This window comes from Hemicordylus capensis, chromosome 1 (assembly GCF_027244095.1).
Source record: "Hemicordylus capensis ecotype Gifberg chromosome 1, rHemCap1.1.pri, whole genome shotgun sequence".
NCBI lineage: Eukaryota > Metazoa > Chordata > Lepidosauria > Squamata > Cordylidae > Hemicordylus > Hemicordylus capensis.
Genome location: NC_069657.1, coordinates 182156090 through 182170955, shown reverse-complemented (window position 1 = coordinate 182170955; position 14866 = coordinate 182156090). Strand labels below are relative to the sequence as shown.

Sequence of the window (14866 nt, the reverse complement as noted above, 5' to 3'; positions counted from 1 at the left end):
ACTCTGAAAATAGGTTAATGTGGCATTTATTTTATTTATTTCAATAAAATTTGTACCTCTTCCCTTCAGTAAAAAAAGGGCAATATTTACAATCTATAAACAAAACTGCAGGAGCATACACAAAACAGTAGGGGTATAGGCCATACAGCGGTCTAAAGGTAAATGTTCAACTCTGTGACTTGTGCTTAGAAACAGACCAGCAGCCAGATAAGCTTTTTCAAAACTAGCATGATAGTCTATAGGGCCAGTCCTGGTTACCAGCTGTGTTCTGAACTTGAAATGTAGCCCCAGATATTATTATTATTATCATTATTACTACTACTACATTTATATCCCATTCTTCCTCCAAGGAGCCCAGAGCAGTGTACTACATACTTAAGTTTGTCTTTCACAACAACCCTGTGAAGTAGGCTAGGTTGAGAGAGAAGTGACTGGCCCAGAGTCACCCAGCTAGTATCATGGCTGAATGGGGATTTGAACTCGGGTCTCCCCGGTCCTAGTCCAGCACTCTAACCACTGGAAGTTAGCGGAGCGTGGATAACTGTGCCCAGTAATACTGTTGAGGAATAACATCTTGCCTTGACTGGTGAATGTTGCTATGTAACAGGGAGGCCACTTGAATCAGTTGGCACCCTTAGACTAAGTCTAATCCTTAAGGTGGGGTGCAACTATCTTAAGAACATCTTGACCACTTCCTCCATGGTCCAGTTAATCACCGACCAGTAGTAACGCTGCATTGTCAGGAATGAGCAGTCCTCATCCAAACATTTACTGGTTACAAGCACAAGCTTAGCACTTCCACTTCATCACATAAATTACATGGAAAAACAGTAATAGTGACTGACATCTAGACTATGTTGTGTGTGCCAAAAACCTTTGCATGTATAGAAAATATTTCACATGTGCAACATGGTGTGTGTAACTTTTGCCCATTTCCCATTCCTTTTGCAGGCTACTTACTGTGCCTTCTCAAAACATGTCCCTAACGGTTGTGAGACCCTTAGAGATATAGTTCAATATCTACATATTTTCAGGAAGCACAGAGGGCTGCAGAAAAGAGGATGGATTTTGGAAAATATTTTTAGTGCATGCAACGCTTGTATGGGTATCATACCTTGGTGAGTGTGATCAGCGTATCTTGCTCAGTAGGTTCATGTGGATTTTAAAATAGCATAGAGGACAAAAATGGAATTGTGTACGAGCCATGGAGCCAAGCAGTAGCCGCCCAACAACATCTTCTGGAATCAGCTCTTCAGGTAAAGGAAGCACCCCTAGAATACATCACCCCTTGCCTGGATAGCCTATCCAGAAGATGCCATTGTTGATGATATTTAAACAACAACAAATATTTATATACCACTTTTCAACAAAAGGTTCCAAAGTGGTTTACGTAGAGAAATTAATTAATTAATAAGATCGATTCCTTTCCCCAAAGGGCTCACAATCTAAAAAGAAACATAAGATAGACACCAGCAACAGTCACTGGAGGTACTGTGCTGGGGGTGGATAGGGCCAGTTGCTCTCTGCTAAATAAAGAGAATCACCATCTTAAAAAGGTGCCTCTTTGCCCAGTTAGAACGGGTTAAAAGGGACATCTTGATATTTAAAGATATCAAGATGTCCAGAAGAACTAGTAGGATTGTCTCTTGGCATTGATCATCATAGTTACCAAGGCAGTCTTCTGTACTCTGTTTGAAGTCTGACTCATCTGGATAATCTTAATGCTTCCAAGTGTGCTTGAAGGTATACAGGAACTTCCTGCCCTAGAATCTTGTCCAGGAAGGGAGTGTTTGTGACTGGCTGATAATTGTTGCAATAATTGAGGTCAAGGGAAGACATTTTTAGAAGTAGCGTCACAACCACTACCTTTTAATATATTTTAGCTAGCTCAGTTCAAGAAAGATTCAACTGATTTTTTTCCAGGTTACTGTATGTTGCATATGCTCATCAGGAAGTGCTTACACATCTATTGAAATTTCTCTGATTGCTTAGTGTCCTGGTCACATAGACCATCACTAACCTATACGGTACAGTAAAATATTCTCTATTTGTTATGCTAAATAGATGTAATATCACAATGGAGTCAAGTGGTGGCAAGGATATATAGTCTTCAGAAGTTCAAAGCCAGTAGATTTCAAAATATTTGTTTACTTTACTGAATCGTTTCAATGCCACCTACAGAATCAAATATTTCAAAAACTGTTAAAATAAGTGTGGAAAATATAGACTTTGTTATGGTCTGAGCATTGCTGTGGATGTTTGTCTCCTGCTTCTGTTTGTCTTTTTTATGGTGGTTGTGTTAGGGTTTTTACTGTTTATGGGATTTTAAATGTGATTTTTATGGAGTTCTATTGTATTTTAACTTTGAGATGCCTTATGAAAGGCGATATAAAAACAATATGAACAATAAATAATATTCATAATTTCATCCAGAGATGAAAGTTTGGGGTGTGGCACAAATTTAATAGATAAATAAATATAATGCTTGTGCATTTAGCCTTTTAGTCTGTCTGTGCTCCCTTATTGGAAGTAATTATTGTCCATTGTGAGAAGTTCCAGTTCTTTCCTAAAAGTTCATGATTTACGTATTAGACAAAGATGGAATATTGACAAGCTTCAGGGAGAGAGATGTTGTCCATGCAAGACACCTTCCCTGTGTGATGCCCACCAGATGGATTTCTTGTTCAGAACTTGAGGAGCTTATTCTTCTCTGATGGCTTTAATTGGATAGTTCAGCTGGTACAAAATGTGTAAGGAAAGCTGAAGTTATGTGTACTGTGTGATTTAATAAAATAGTTGCCCTAAAAAGTAAGTTGACAGAAAATAAATTAATATTTAAAATGTTGATATCTCACTTTTCCATTGTTTGGGATTCACAAGGCAGTTTAACATTATAAAAAGAAAGCAATTAAAAACATGGTAGTAATGATGCATGGGGAAATGTGACATTAGCATGCCATAACCAGTCTCTTTGCTTTTTCCCCCTCCCCAGAGCACAAAGTGATCATTGTTGGCCTTGATAATGCAGGAAAAACAACCATTCTTTATCAGTTGTAAGTATGACGTAACAAATGACTACAGTTGCTTTGCTGAATCAGTAATAGAATTAGATGCATTTTTGTCAGTTTCTGACATCAGCCAAAGTGCTCCCTCATGGGGACCACTATGTGGGGTATGCAAACAATGGCCATCCTATTTTATCCTTGGCATCTGATATTCAGTGGAATGTTACCTATATACACGTCTTCTATTTAGCATTGATAGACACATCCTCCATAAATGTCTAATTCTCCTTTTAAAATCATTAAAGCTAAATGACAATTACCACATCTTGTTGCAAAGAACTTGCTTTTGTCTGTCCTGAACTTGCCAGCAATCCACAGCATTAAGGGACGCTGAGTTCTACTATTGTGAGAAGGGGGAAGTTGCTTCCATTTACTCACCCAACACTATTAATAATGTTATAAATTGCTAGCATGTCTCTCTCTTTAGTTATCCTATGTTCTAGACTAGAAAGATCCAAATGCTTTGATTTTTCCTCACAGGGAAGGTTCAATTCCTTACGAAATAATTTTTTGTTCATGTTCTTAAAAACAATTGGCTTAGAGTTGGCTTTTTTGAAATATCACATATTATATGGTGCAATGTGATATAAATGCCTTGGCATCTTAAAATCTCTATTTTAATATATTATTATTATTTCTTGTTTACACAGTCAGACAGGTGTTATTGACTGGTTTGTTTTATCCAGACATCGAGTCCTTCCCAAGGACCTGGGATGCCAGAATTTTATTGTCAATTGTTATAGATATTGTCGCAGAATATAGGCTGTTCCCAGTAAAGTTGCTTTTTGTAATTGGCTGATGGTGATTTCTGTGGCCCCTATGGTGTTGAGGTGCTCCTCAAGGTCTTTTGGAACTGCACCCAGGGCGCCAATTACCACTGGGATTATTTTGGTCTTTTTCTGCCACAGCCTTTCAATTTCAATTTGTAGATCTTTGTATTTGGTGATTTTTTCTATTTCTTTTTCTTCTATTCTGCTGTCCCCTGGTATTGCTATGTCGATTATTTTGACTTGTTTTTCTTTCTTCTCAACTACAGTTATATCTGGTGTATTGTTTGGCAGATGTTTGTCTGTTTGTAGTCGGAAGTCCCATAATATTTTTACATCTTCATTTTCTTCAACTTTTTCAATTTTATGGTCCCACCAATGTTTGGCTATAGGTAGCTTGTATTTTTTGCAGATGTTCCAGTGTATCATCCCTGCTACCTTGTCATGCCTTTGTTTGTAGTCAGTCTGTGCGATCTTTTTACAACAGCTGATTAGGTGGTCCACTGTTTCATCTGCTTCTTTACAAAGGTGGCACTTGCTGTTTGTTGTGGATTTTTCGACTTTTGTTCTTATTGCATTTGTTCTTAGTGCCTGTTCTTGTGCAGCCATTATTAAACCCTCTGTTTCTTTCTTCAAGTTGCCATTCTTAAGCCATTGCCATGTCTTGGTGATGTCTGATTTTCCACTTATATTGTACAAATATTGACCATGCAGGGGCTTATTTCTCCATTTTTCTGCTTGGTTCTTGACTTGTTCTTTCTTTCAGGCCTGCTTTGTTTCATTGGTGTTGAATAGTTTCGCATTATTGACCATTTGAAGTGCATCTTCTTCACTGTCCTTGATATATTCTTCGAGGCCTCTTTTCTCCTCCTCTGCTGTTTGATGGACTTGCAGCATTCCTCTTCCACCTGAGCTGCGAGGGAGGTATAGCCTATCAACATCACTGCGGGGGTGCAGAGCATGATTGATGGTCATGATTTTCCTGGTCTTACGATCTAGCGTCTCTAGCTCTGCCTGGGTCCAGTCTATTATTCCTGCAGTGTATCTGATAACAGGTATAGCCCAGGTGTTTATGGCTTGTATGGTGTTCCCGCCATTGAGTTTGGACTTGAGGATTTTTCTAACTCTCCTGATGTGTATTCACTTCCAATTTTTCTTTTAACTTCAGTGTGTGCGATGTTATCAGCCTGGAGAATGCCCAAGTATTTGTAAGGTTATTTCTCTTCCAGGTTCTTGATGTTGCTTCCATTGGGCAGTTCTATTCCTTCTGTTTTTGTTATTTTCCCTCTGTTCATTATTAATGCAGCACACTTGTCTAGTCCAAACTCCATTGCTATATTGCTACTGAATATACAGACAGTGTTTAGCAGTGATTCGATTTCTGACTGGGACTTTCCATACAACTTCAGATCGTCCATGTACAGCAGATGGTTGATTTTATTGGATGTTTTAGATGTTTGGTATCCGAGGCCTGTTTTGTTTAGTATTTGTGAAAGTGGGGGTCATGGCGATTACAAACAACTTTTCTTTGCTCTTTCACTTATTAATTCTGGTGTTATTATTAGATCTTGCATTTGTTGGTTACATTTTTTGACCTCTTTCATCCAGCCTGCTTTTTTATTATAATCTATTGGATTGTCCCATAATTTCCCCCAGAATTGCACTGTTTCTTCTTTATTTGGTGTTTCTAGGTTTCTTGCAGTTTCTCCTTCTATGCTTTGGTAGAAACTTCTCTGATTCGACTGGAATTGGAGATTCTGCCTGTGTTGTGTGATTCTGGCTTCATATCTGCTAATCTTCTTTGACACTGCTGTTATTTGCTGCTTTATTATTTCCAGGACTTCTCTAATTTTCCTTGAATCTAGGTGGTATTTTTGGATCAGATACTGTTTGGTGTTTTCATTTTTCAGCTTCTTGTCTTTCGTATCTTTCAATCTACTAGCATCTGATCTAAGCCTGGAGATTTTATTTTCTAATCTAATCTTCCATTTAGGTGATGTACTACTTTCTTTTTTTACAGGTCCATTGATCTTATATCAGAGCTCTTGTGTTGTTGTTGTTGCTGCACTGTACATTAGTTGGTTTGTTTCTTGCAAATTATTGGTTGTTATTTCTGCAAGTGCAGCATTGACATCTTTTAATACCCGAGCAAGTTGTTTTTTGGCAACTGTTTTTAGAGCTGGAAGTAGAACCCTGGTGGTTGTTTGGTTCATGTGCTCAGTTATTTTTTGCTTTAGTTCTTGTTGCTTTTCTGTTAAACGGCATTTGGGTTTTTGAGGTGAAGGCAAAGGGGAGGTTGCCTGGTTTTGATTTTGAAACAGTTCAGCAACAGTGGCATCCTCTATTTCCAACACCTCCTCCACCTGCGCCTGAGCAACTGCTTCAGTTGGTGGTAATTCTTCTTCCATGTCTTGAGCCTGTGTTGCTCTTTGCAGTTCTTCCAGCTCAACTCCTGTGAATACTTTATCTCTTATTATGAATCTTTTCTGGTTTGCTAGCCTTTGTTCTGTTATTTCTGTATCTGGATGCTTCTCTTTCCAAATCTGGTACATTCTTTTTAAATAACCTCTTCTAGTTGGACTAGACTTGTAATAGCAGATCATTATTTCCTTGTTGGCATTTTTCGTATATTTTTTCCGGTTAAGTGACGTTTCTTCCAGTAACTTTGCTGTCTTCAGCCCTGGTTGCTCAACTGAAGATCCTGAGTCCTGTTGCCCACTTGCCACCAGATGTCCAGGGACTCCAACACCTGGCGCAGTCCTTGTTGACCCGGGCGACGACCGATCCGGTATAGATTTATTAAAGTTACGTCTCACCATATTGTTGATGGGAGAGGCACTCTTTGTCTGGCTCCTCTGGTGAGACCTGTCCAGTATGGTTGGACCTCTGGCATAGCTCTCACCTTCCTCAGAGCACGCAAGCCCCACAACCACACCAAGGTAGTGCCTCACTGGGGGATGATGATGATGATGATGATTATTTCAAAATTGAAATAATTGAAATTGAAATAATAATAATAAGGCTGTGGCAGAAAAAGACCAAAATAATCCCAGTGGTAATTGGCGCCCTGGGTGCAGTTCCAAAAGACCTTGAAGAGCACCTCAACATCTTAGGGGCCACAGAAATCACCATCAGCCAATTATAAAAATCAGCTTTACTGGGAATAGCCTATATTCTGCGATGATATCTATAACAACAGCAACAACATTGACAATAAAATTCAGCCATCCGAGGTCCTTGGGAAGGACTCGATGTCTGGATAAAACAAACCAGTCAATAACACCTGTCTGACTCTGTGTGTGAGAGAGTGTAAGAAAGAAAGAAAGAAAGAAAGAATGAATGTATAGTTGTAGTAGCCCCCTTCTTTGGTCTTTCAGCAGGCTGAAAAGAGTACACAGTATTCTTTGCACCCTAGAGAGAGCACAGTAACTGCCTTGGGGAAATGTTCCACTAGTGATCTTAGGCAAGCTACTCTGCTTCAACATCTCGCCTATAATATGGGAATAATAATAATACAGCACAGGTCAGTCTTACAGGCTGTGGTTCACACAGTCCAAAGTTCCCCCATGCTGTTGGTTCCCCATGCTTTCTGGACTACTCTCTCTGGACTACAATCACATGGATGACTTAACATGCATCCCAGCATATATCTAGACACAACTGCAACTTTGCAACAGCTATTTCACAGTAATGACAGTTTGAACAAATGCTGGTGGAATGCTGTGCCAGTGTTGGGAGATATATAGGTTGTACCCTGTTCTCAAAGCAATTGCAAGCATAGGCCTTGACTGAGTACAACTTGGGTTGTAGTGCAGAAGTAAATTTAAACCATGTGTGCTGGATTTGCATGTCAAATTTAGGCATGTAACAATTAATATGCTTCTAGGCACAATTCAGAGGGCTGGCTTATCTTTGAAAGCCCTAAAGATCTTGGGACTGGTTACCTTAAGGACCACCTGCTTCTGTATGAGCCTGCCTGCCCTATTCTGTGGTCCAGTGCTGACAGATGTATGGCTGGCAGCTGTGGTAGTGGACCTATGGAATTTCCCCCCCCAAAGGACTCAGGTTGCCTCCTCTACTTGGTTTTAAGCAGAAATGAACTACTTCTTTCAATTTCTGCAACCTTTTAATTTTGAAACTTGATTGGATTTTAAGCTGACCTGTTTATCAAGGAACTGTTTTATCATAGTAGCTTTACTGGTATTTTTTAAAAAATGGATGTACATATATTGTTTTGTCACTGAAATGCTTGATGAAAAGTAGGGTGAAAATACAGGAAGCAAATAAGATACACCCTAAGGAAGTGCTATCTCCTTCATAGGACTGTTACTCCTAGCAGGGGTATAGTTATAGGCAATATGTTATGTTTAACTTTATTGAAGATTCCCTGCTGGAATTTTGGAAGCAACACTTGTGGCACGAATTTATATGGCTTCAGTTTCTGTAAAGGGATTAGTTTATAAGCTTCCAAACAGTTATCTGCCAAGTGCAAGGTACAGGGAGGAAGGGAGAAGATGCAACATTCTTATGTCTCTCTTTTTGCAGTTCTATGAATGAAGTGGTGCATACCTCCCCAACTATAGGAAGTAATGTAGAGGAGATTGTAGTTAATAATACACGTTTTCTGATGTGGGATATTGGAGGCCAAGAATCACTTCGATCTTCATGGAATACATACTACACAAACACTGAAGTAAGAGCTTAACTTCTTTTTATATTGTTGTTGATAATAATATCATTTATCAGTGTGTATTCTTTGCGTATCTATATATAATCCCTTATGAACATTTAAGGTATGATCCTGCTGATGTTAGGGTTTCTTCTGTTGATTTCAGTGGGTGAAGGGACAGAGGAAGACCACTTTTACATCTGTTACACTAAAGTAATTGGAACTAAAGTGCCTACTTGAAGAATCAGCTTATTACCTAAGCATTCTGACAAAACCAGTTTGTATTTTTTTGAAGTAGTTCAGATGGGGTTCCAAGTGGCTAAATAGAAACAAACAGGAGGGGAAGCACCGCAGCAATGAGAACAGAAGGAAAAACATGAATAGTCCAAAAATCTTCAAAATGCAAAGCTGGGCAGTAGTTTGAGAAGCTTTGTATTCTGAAGAAGAGGCAATACTTCAAAATGCATTGGGACTCATTTTCCTGAATAAATCACTTCTGCACCATTCCTGTTTTCCAAATGGGTAGAGCCTGTGCATAATGGGAGAGCAGAATGGTATCGACCTGTACTACCTCAAGGCATGCTATGTGTCCATGTGGTGTGTGTGGCTTATATGTGTGAAAAATCTAGGGAGTGATTGTACAGATAGGGCCTACTCATAATGTGTATAGGTTCAGGGCAGATAAAGACATTTGGTATGCCCTGTGGTAGATCATGCATGTGTCCTATACCACTCATAGGCTCTACCCTGTTGAAGCTTTCTTGGATTTCCCAGTGGTCACTTCTTGGTGTATATAATTAAAACTAAAAAGTCAGCATGTGGGTAAATGATGATGTAGGGTTTCTGTAATGGATTGTGCATGGTGCCCTCTTGTGGACACAAATCTAGGCCTGGCCAACCAAAAAGAGGTAGCTTGAGACAGGAGCTGCTTCATTGTTTTATCTGGCACAACTGTTACTCAGCACTAGCTAATCACTTACAGAAACACAACTTTTGGGGACAATCAGAATTAAACAATAGATGAAAAATAGATGAAAACAAGACAAGTAGTCTTGGTCAGTAGACCCTTCAAGGCTGCTTGTCCTCAGTGAGGGGTGTGTGTGTGGGGTGAGGGGGCTCATTCTCAGAGAGTTTAGTGTGTTTGCAATTTTTGTCCACAGTAACCTTTCCTCAAAATCCAGTCCTGCTTTTTGTGAAGGTTTGGGCTTTTAGTCTGCTCTTATTCACAAAGACTTTGCAGTTGGAGTGATGGAGCAATGCTGATGCAAGTTGGATGGGCAAAGATCATTCCATTGCTTCTACTGTTCCTGCATCCAGTTGGTGTGTGTGGTTCCCTTTTTTGGCTGCCAGAAACTCCTCTGCAGCCAGTGGTGATGGGTGGAACTTATCAAATTTTGTACAGTTATAGTACCTGTCCTCTTCTGCCTTGTGAGGGTATTCATTTAAATATGAATTTAATTCATATTTCATTCTGAAATAATTCTTCTTGAGATGAAATTCTTCATTCTGTTGAGCACCACAGTAGACAACATTCACATGATGCAACCCTTGCCCAAAGTGCTTATATTTATTATTATATTTGTATGACAAGGATTGGGGATGAGAGAGGGTGCAGGTAAAATTTACTTTGGTTGTGCTGAAGAAGTGGGCTTTAAGAAGTCTCTTGGGCTCTGTGTAAACCACCTCAGTGAGAACTCATACTGCAAGTGGCACTGAATGCTGTTCAAAACAAAATATTCCACACACATAGAAAGCTAGAAGACTAGGCTAAAACTTGCTTCTGTATACAAGACCATGCAGTCATCATAGTCCACACCTGCAGTCCGAAGCTGTCCAACCAAGACTCATTTTTATTTCCTAACTTCTTCTGGCTTTAGGTTGTTAGCAGATCTATTTATTAAAATACGCTAAAGCCTGGTTTTATGGCTTTATAAAGGTTTCATTCCTGCATTAGGCTAATGTAAAAATATATAATTGCATCTAGACTGTAGAGGATCTTCAGATTGGTAAGGTTCAGATCACATAAGGGTATGATGTGGCCAACAATAAGTTTCTTGTGTTTGAGCAGCTAAGCTATCTGCTTATTTTGAGCTTCAAGTACCTATTATAGATTGGGGAACTAGTGGCAGCCATCTAGTGTGAGGCAAAGCAACTCAAAACTACAACTTTGAGGACTATAGTCAATCAAGTCTGTTAATCACTTAAATCCTTGAAGTCTTCTTCAATGCTTGATTTATCTAGTATTGTAAAACTACTGTTTTTGCTGCAGTAATATAAAAATTTTAATTGTGTTGAATGAACATAATCAAGCTTTTTGAGTAAAAGTCTGTCTTTCGATCATTATTCAGGACATGAAGACGTGCTTCAGTTACTAACACTTTTTTTGTTCTTTTAGTTTGTGATAGTTGTTGTGGATAGCACAGACAGAGAGCGGATTTCTGTAACAAAAGAAGAACTTTATAAAATGTTAGCACATGAGGTAAGTACTTGATGGTCACTTTTGGAAATGCTTAGGGAATAAATAAGGCTTTGACAAAATAGTTCCTGCCTGTATAAAAATGGTTCTTCTGGTTCCTATGTATGGTTCCATTCTGGTAATATTTAGATTGTGAGGCTTTCTTTCTGAGTCCTCTGATTTTTTTAAAAATAAGAGTATCCAAGATTTTTTTTTCATGTGTGCCTATTATAATCCCTCTATTGCTGTTTGTATGAAATTGGAAGAATTTTAGAGGTTTTTTAAATGTAGTTTTCAGAGTTAGCCTCAACAGTTAGCCTCAGTTATCTTCAGTAAAACTTGGCATTGTCATTGAGCAGGAATGGTGCTAGGGTAGCTTCTTTGCAGTCCCTGTGTTTCATTTGGTTAGATCGGAAAGCTGGGCTGAAAGTATCAAGGGCATTTAAATTTAATTCCAGTCTTCTGAGGTGATAGCCTGTCGTGTCCAGTTTTGTGTCTTTTGCAGTTTTGAAAAGAATCCCCTCCAATTCCAGACCCAAGACAAAATCCTGTGGCACCCCCAAATGAAACCCTCTGAGGCTGTTGATTAGTACTAATCATTGCATTGTTATCAAGTTGCTTACAGACTGACTGCTTTTATAATTTGTTCTAGTATGTTTCTTGATGTCAAAGTCAGATTAACCTGTCCGTAGTTTCCAGGGTGCTCTTTTTCCCCTGTTTTTGACGATTGGGACAGCATTCACTCATCTCCCATTTGTGCCACCACACCAGTCTCCAGGATTTGTCAGAGATTACACAGGTTCTGAGAATACATCAGCACATTCTTCTAGAATCTTAGGATGCGGATGCAGTTCATCTGGCTTTGATCTCCTTTAGGTAGATAAGTGTTGCCTGACCAGCTCCTTATCTACGTCGATCTGCAGTCCTGAACCCTTCACCATTCATGATGCTGTTTTGAGATTGTTTGCAGTTCCCTTTTTGGGAGAAGACTGATGGAAAATAAGAGTTGAACAGTTCCATCTTCTCTTTGTCACCTTTTAATATTTCACCATTTTTACTGAGCATTACTCCTATTTCTCTCTTTGAACATTTATAAAAAGTCCTTTTTGTTCTTAAATCCATTGCCAACCTTAGCTTTTTTTGTACTTTAGGTTCTTGATTCTGTCCTTGCATGTCTGGGCTGCTTCTCCTTTTTGACCTGTTCTTCCTTCCACCTTCTGGAGAAGGAAATTGTTTTTACCCATTGAGCCTTATTTAAAAATTGAAACTACTAACCGCCCACCTCTCATTGAGATCATCAGGACGGGTCTATCTTCAGGTGCCACCGGTTCATCTGGTGGCAACCTGAGACAGGGCCTTCTCTGTTGTCACTCCTAGGTTGTGGAAAGTGCTCCCCATGGATGTAAGAGGATTGTCTTCATTGGAGGCCTTCAGAAGAGCCTTAAAGACCCATCTTTTTAGCCTGGCTTCTAATGATACTTATTTAATGTTATCTAGTTTTAATTGTAATTGTAATTTGTTTTTAACTTTTTGTTTTATTTTAATTGTGTTTGATTTTAACATAAACCGCCCTGAGCCACCTTTGGAAGGCTGGTATATAAAATAAATAGTCAAATCTTATTTTTCCAGTATGAAACAAACTGTGAGGCATTCTCTGTATTTTTTCTTCTTTAGGACTTGAAGAAAGCAGGCTTGCTCATCTTTGCTAACAAACAAGATGTTAAAGACTGCATGACAGTAGCAGAAATTTCTCAGTTTCTGAAGCTAACTTCAGTTAAAGATCACCAGTGGCACATCCAGGCATGCTGTGCTCTTACTGGCGAGGGGTAAGAAGGCTTTGGTTGGTTGATACTTCTTCTGAACAGATGAGGTACCTGTGACTAATCTGTGGGCTCATTTGTTTCCATTGATACCAGTGTGACTACTCCAATTAACTAGTGAAGCTTCCTGTTTACAAAAGTAATTAGTGTATTTTCATCTTAATACTGAACATGAAAATTGGGAACTTTATATATGTTCGTGTAAGCAGTAAGTGGCATTTTGAACTCAGGGTGTAGTAAGGGCACTGTGGGGGTGAAATGATGGATAATATTTTAAAAAGAGAGAGTTTGCCTTTCAACATAATACGTTTTATCTTTATGTAAATAAGATAATTCTGGCAGGTGCATCTTGTCAGTCACAAGGGTAAGAGAAGCTATGCCCATAACCCTCCCCCCGCCCATCTTTGTGTTAAAAGGTACAAAAGCCATAATGTTAAATATAGGCCATGCCTCTGTTTGTTATAGTTGATCAAGGAAGCAAAGAAACTTCTGTAACTTGTTAAAATTCAGCAGTGACAAATGTGTGTAAGATTATGATGTGGGGAGAACAGGTATTTTGATTACAAAGTGCACTTTTCCCACTTATCTATAAAAGATGGAAGCAAATTCTGTTGGCAGATAGAGATGTCTTAAATGAATTTCTGATGCTAAAATGATACTAGTAGTTGGTTCTCAGACAGTTTTGTATATGTTTAGGATCTTAATGGTGATCCGGTATTGTATTGTTAGATTGTATCCTTAACAACGTGGGCTTTTCGCCCACACAGTAGTCCTCACGCGGAAGGATTCCAGTCTCCTTACAATGCTCTGAAGCCCCACCCTTTGAACGTAGAGCAGGCTCGTTATCTTTGGCAGCAGAGCTCTTTCTAGCTCAGTTCCTTCTTGACCACTGTTTAGAACACTTGTCTTGGGATTTGCTCCTAATTCTTGGTTCCTGAAAGACACACAATTTATGGTTTGCTTATTATCCTTTCTGACCTTGGACTATTTTTTTCTTATTATTCTTTGCCTTATGTTCTGGCTTATCTCTATGGCCTCAAAAAAGACTTTTAAATGCTGTTCCTCCTGCTACGGGACCCTTCCCTCTTCAGATAGGCATGACCTCTGCCTGCTTTGCTTGGGGAAAAACCACAACACACCTGCAATTTTTAAAAATCGTTTTCCAAACAAACTCAGAAGAGCAGAGAATTGCATCTGAGAACAGCCCTTTATGAGCAAGCCCTACGCCCTCCAACTCGAATGCCATAATCTTCTCTGTCGTTGGCACCATTGACATCGATGCTGTCAAAGTTGGGGTCAACTTCAAAAGCCAACCTGGGCGTTGCCATTCAAGCCACCTTAAAAAAAGATGTTTCGAAATATGGTCACTGCAGGCATCATAAGAAGCAGAAACACAGGGAGGGAGGATAAAACATCAAAAGACCTCGTCTTCATCTTTGATGTCGACATTGGTAGCCGCAGGTTTGAGCACCCCAGTAAGCTCTACTCTTCCAGCCATGAAAGTCCATCGGCCATCTGTGTCACTATTGGTCCATCCACCAGTGCTTCCATCAGCATCGACCTCATCAAGCCATTCATAACCTTAGACACCTGCCCGTCTACTTCGCTGATATCAATACCAATCAACACTAGAACGCCATCCCTGTCAGTTATTCATGTTGTCCACTTCCATTCATCATCATCTTCAGAGATCGAGCAGTCGTCTAATCTTCCATCCTCAGGTCTCGACATTGATACCAGTCCTGATCACGACATCGTTAGCCCCACTTCTGATACCATCAACTTCTATTGCAGTCCCGACATAATCATTGACAATATCTCCATTGCTCTCCGCTGATCGCATGTCGCCAAGGAACCCACCTGCTCAGCCCTCAGTTCCTTCATTTCCCATATTCAGCTCTCATTTCCCATTGACAACGTTGGTGTTGAAGGAGAGTTTTTTCTCTTCTTTGGGGCATTGAGTCTATTTTGGGATCCCCAGTCATCTTACTGTCAGGATCAACATTTAGGGGTTTTTTCCTATATGGCCTTGACGCTGATAATGACTCCAGCTTGCAAGCTTTGCAGATTCCTAAAACAATTGCTGCTTC

At 39.5% G+C, this 14866-nt stretch overlaps 1 protein-coding gene across 3 annotated transcripts in view; it reads left to right on the top strand.

Moving 5' to 3' along the window:
• Positions 1 to 14866, top strand: part of ARL5A (ADP ribosylation factor like GTPase 5A) — a 38355-nt gene that overhangs the window by 6659 nt on the left and 16830 nt on the right. Inside the window, exons 2-5 of one of the 3 annotated variants that reach the window (XM_053274364.1) lie at positions 2993 to 3053; positions 8378 to 8525; positions 10897 to 10980; positions 12631 to 12826. In XM_053274364.1, coding sequence (XP_053130339.1) covers positions 2993 to 3053; positions 8378 to 8525; positions 10897 to 10980; positions 12631 to 12786 — 449 coding nt within the window. In that variant the 3' untranslated portion in view covers positions 12787 to 12826. The remainder of the gene's footprint in view (positions 1 to 2992; positions 3054 to 8377; positions 8526 to 10896; positions 10981 to 12630; positions 12827 to 14866) is intronic. The other 2 variants (XM_053274353.1, XM_053274372.1) reach the window with 2 other exon arrangements.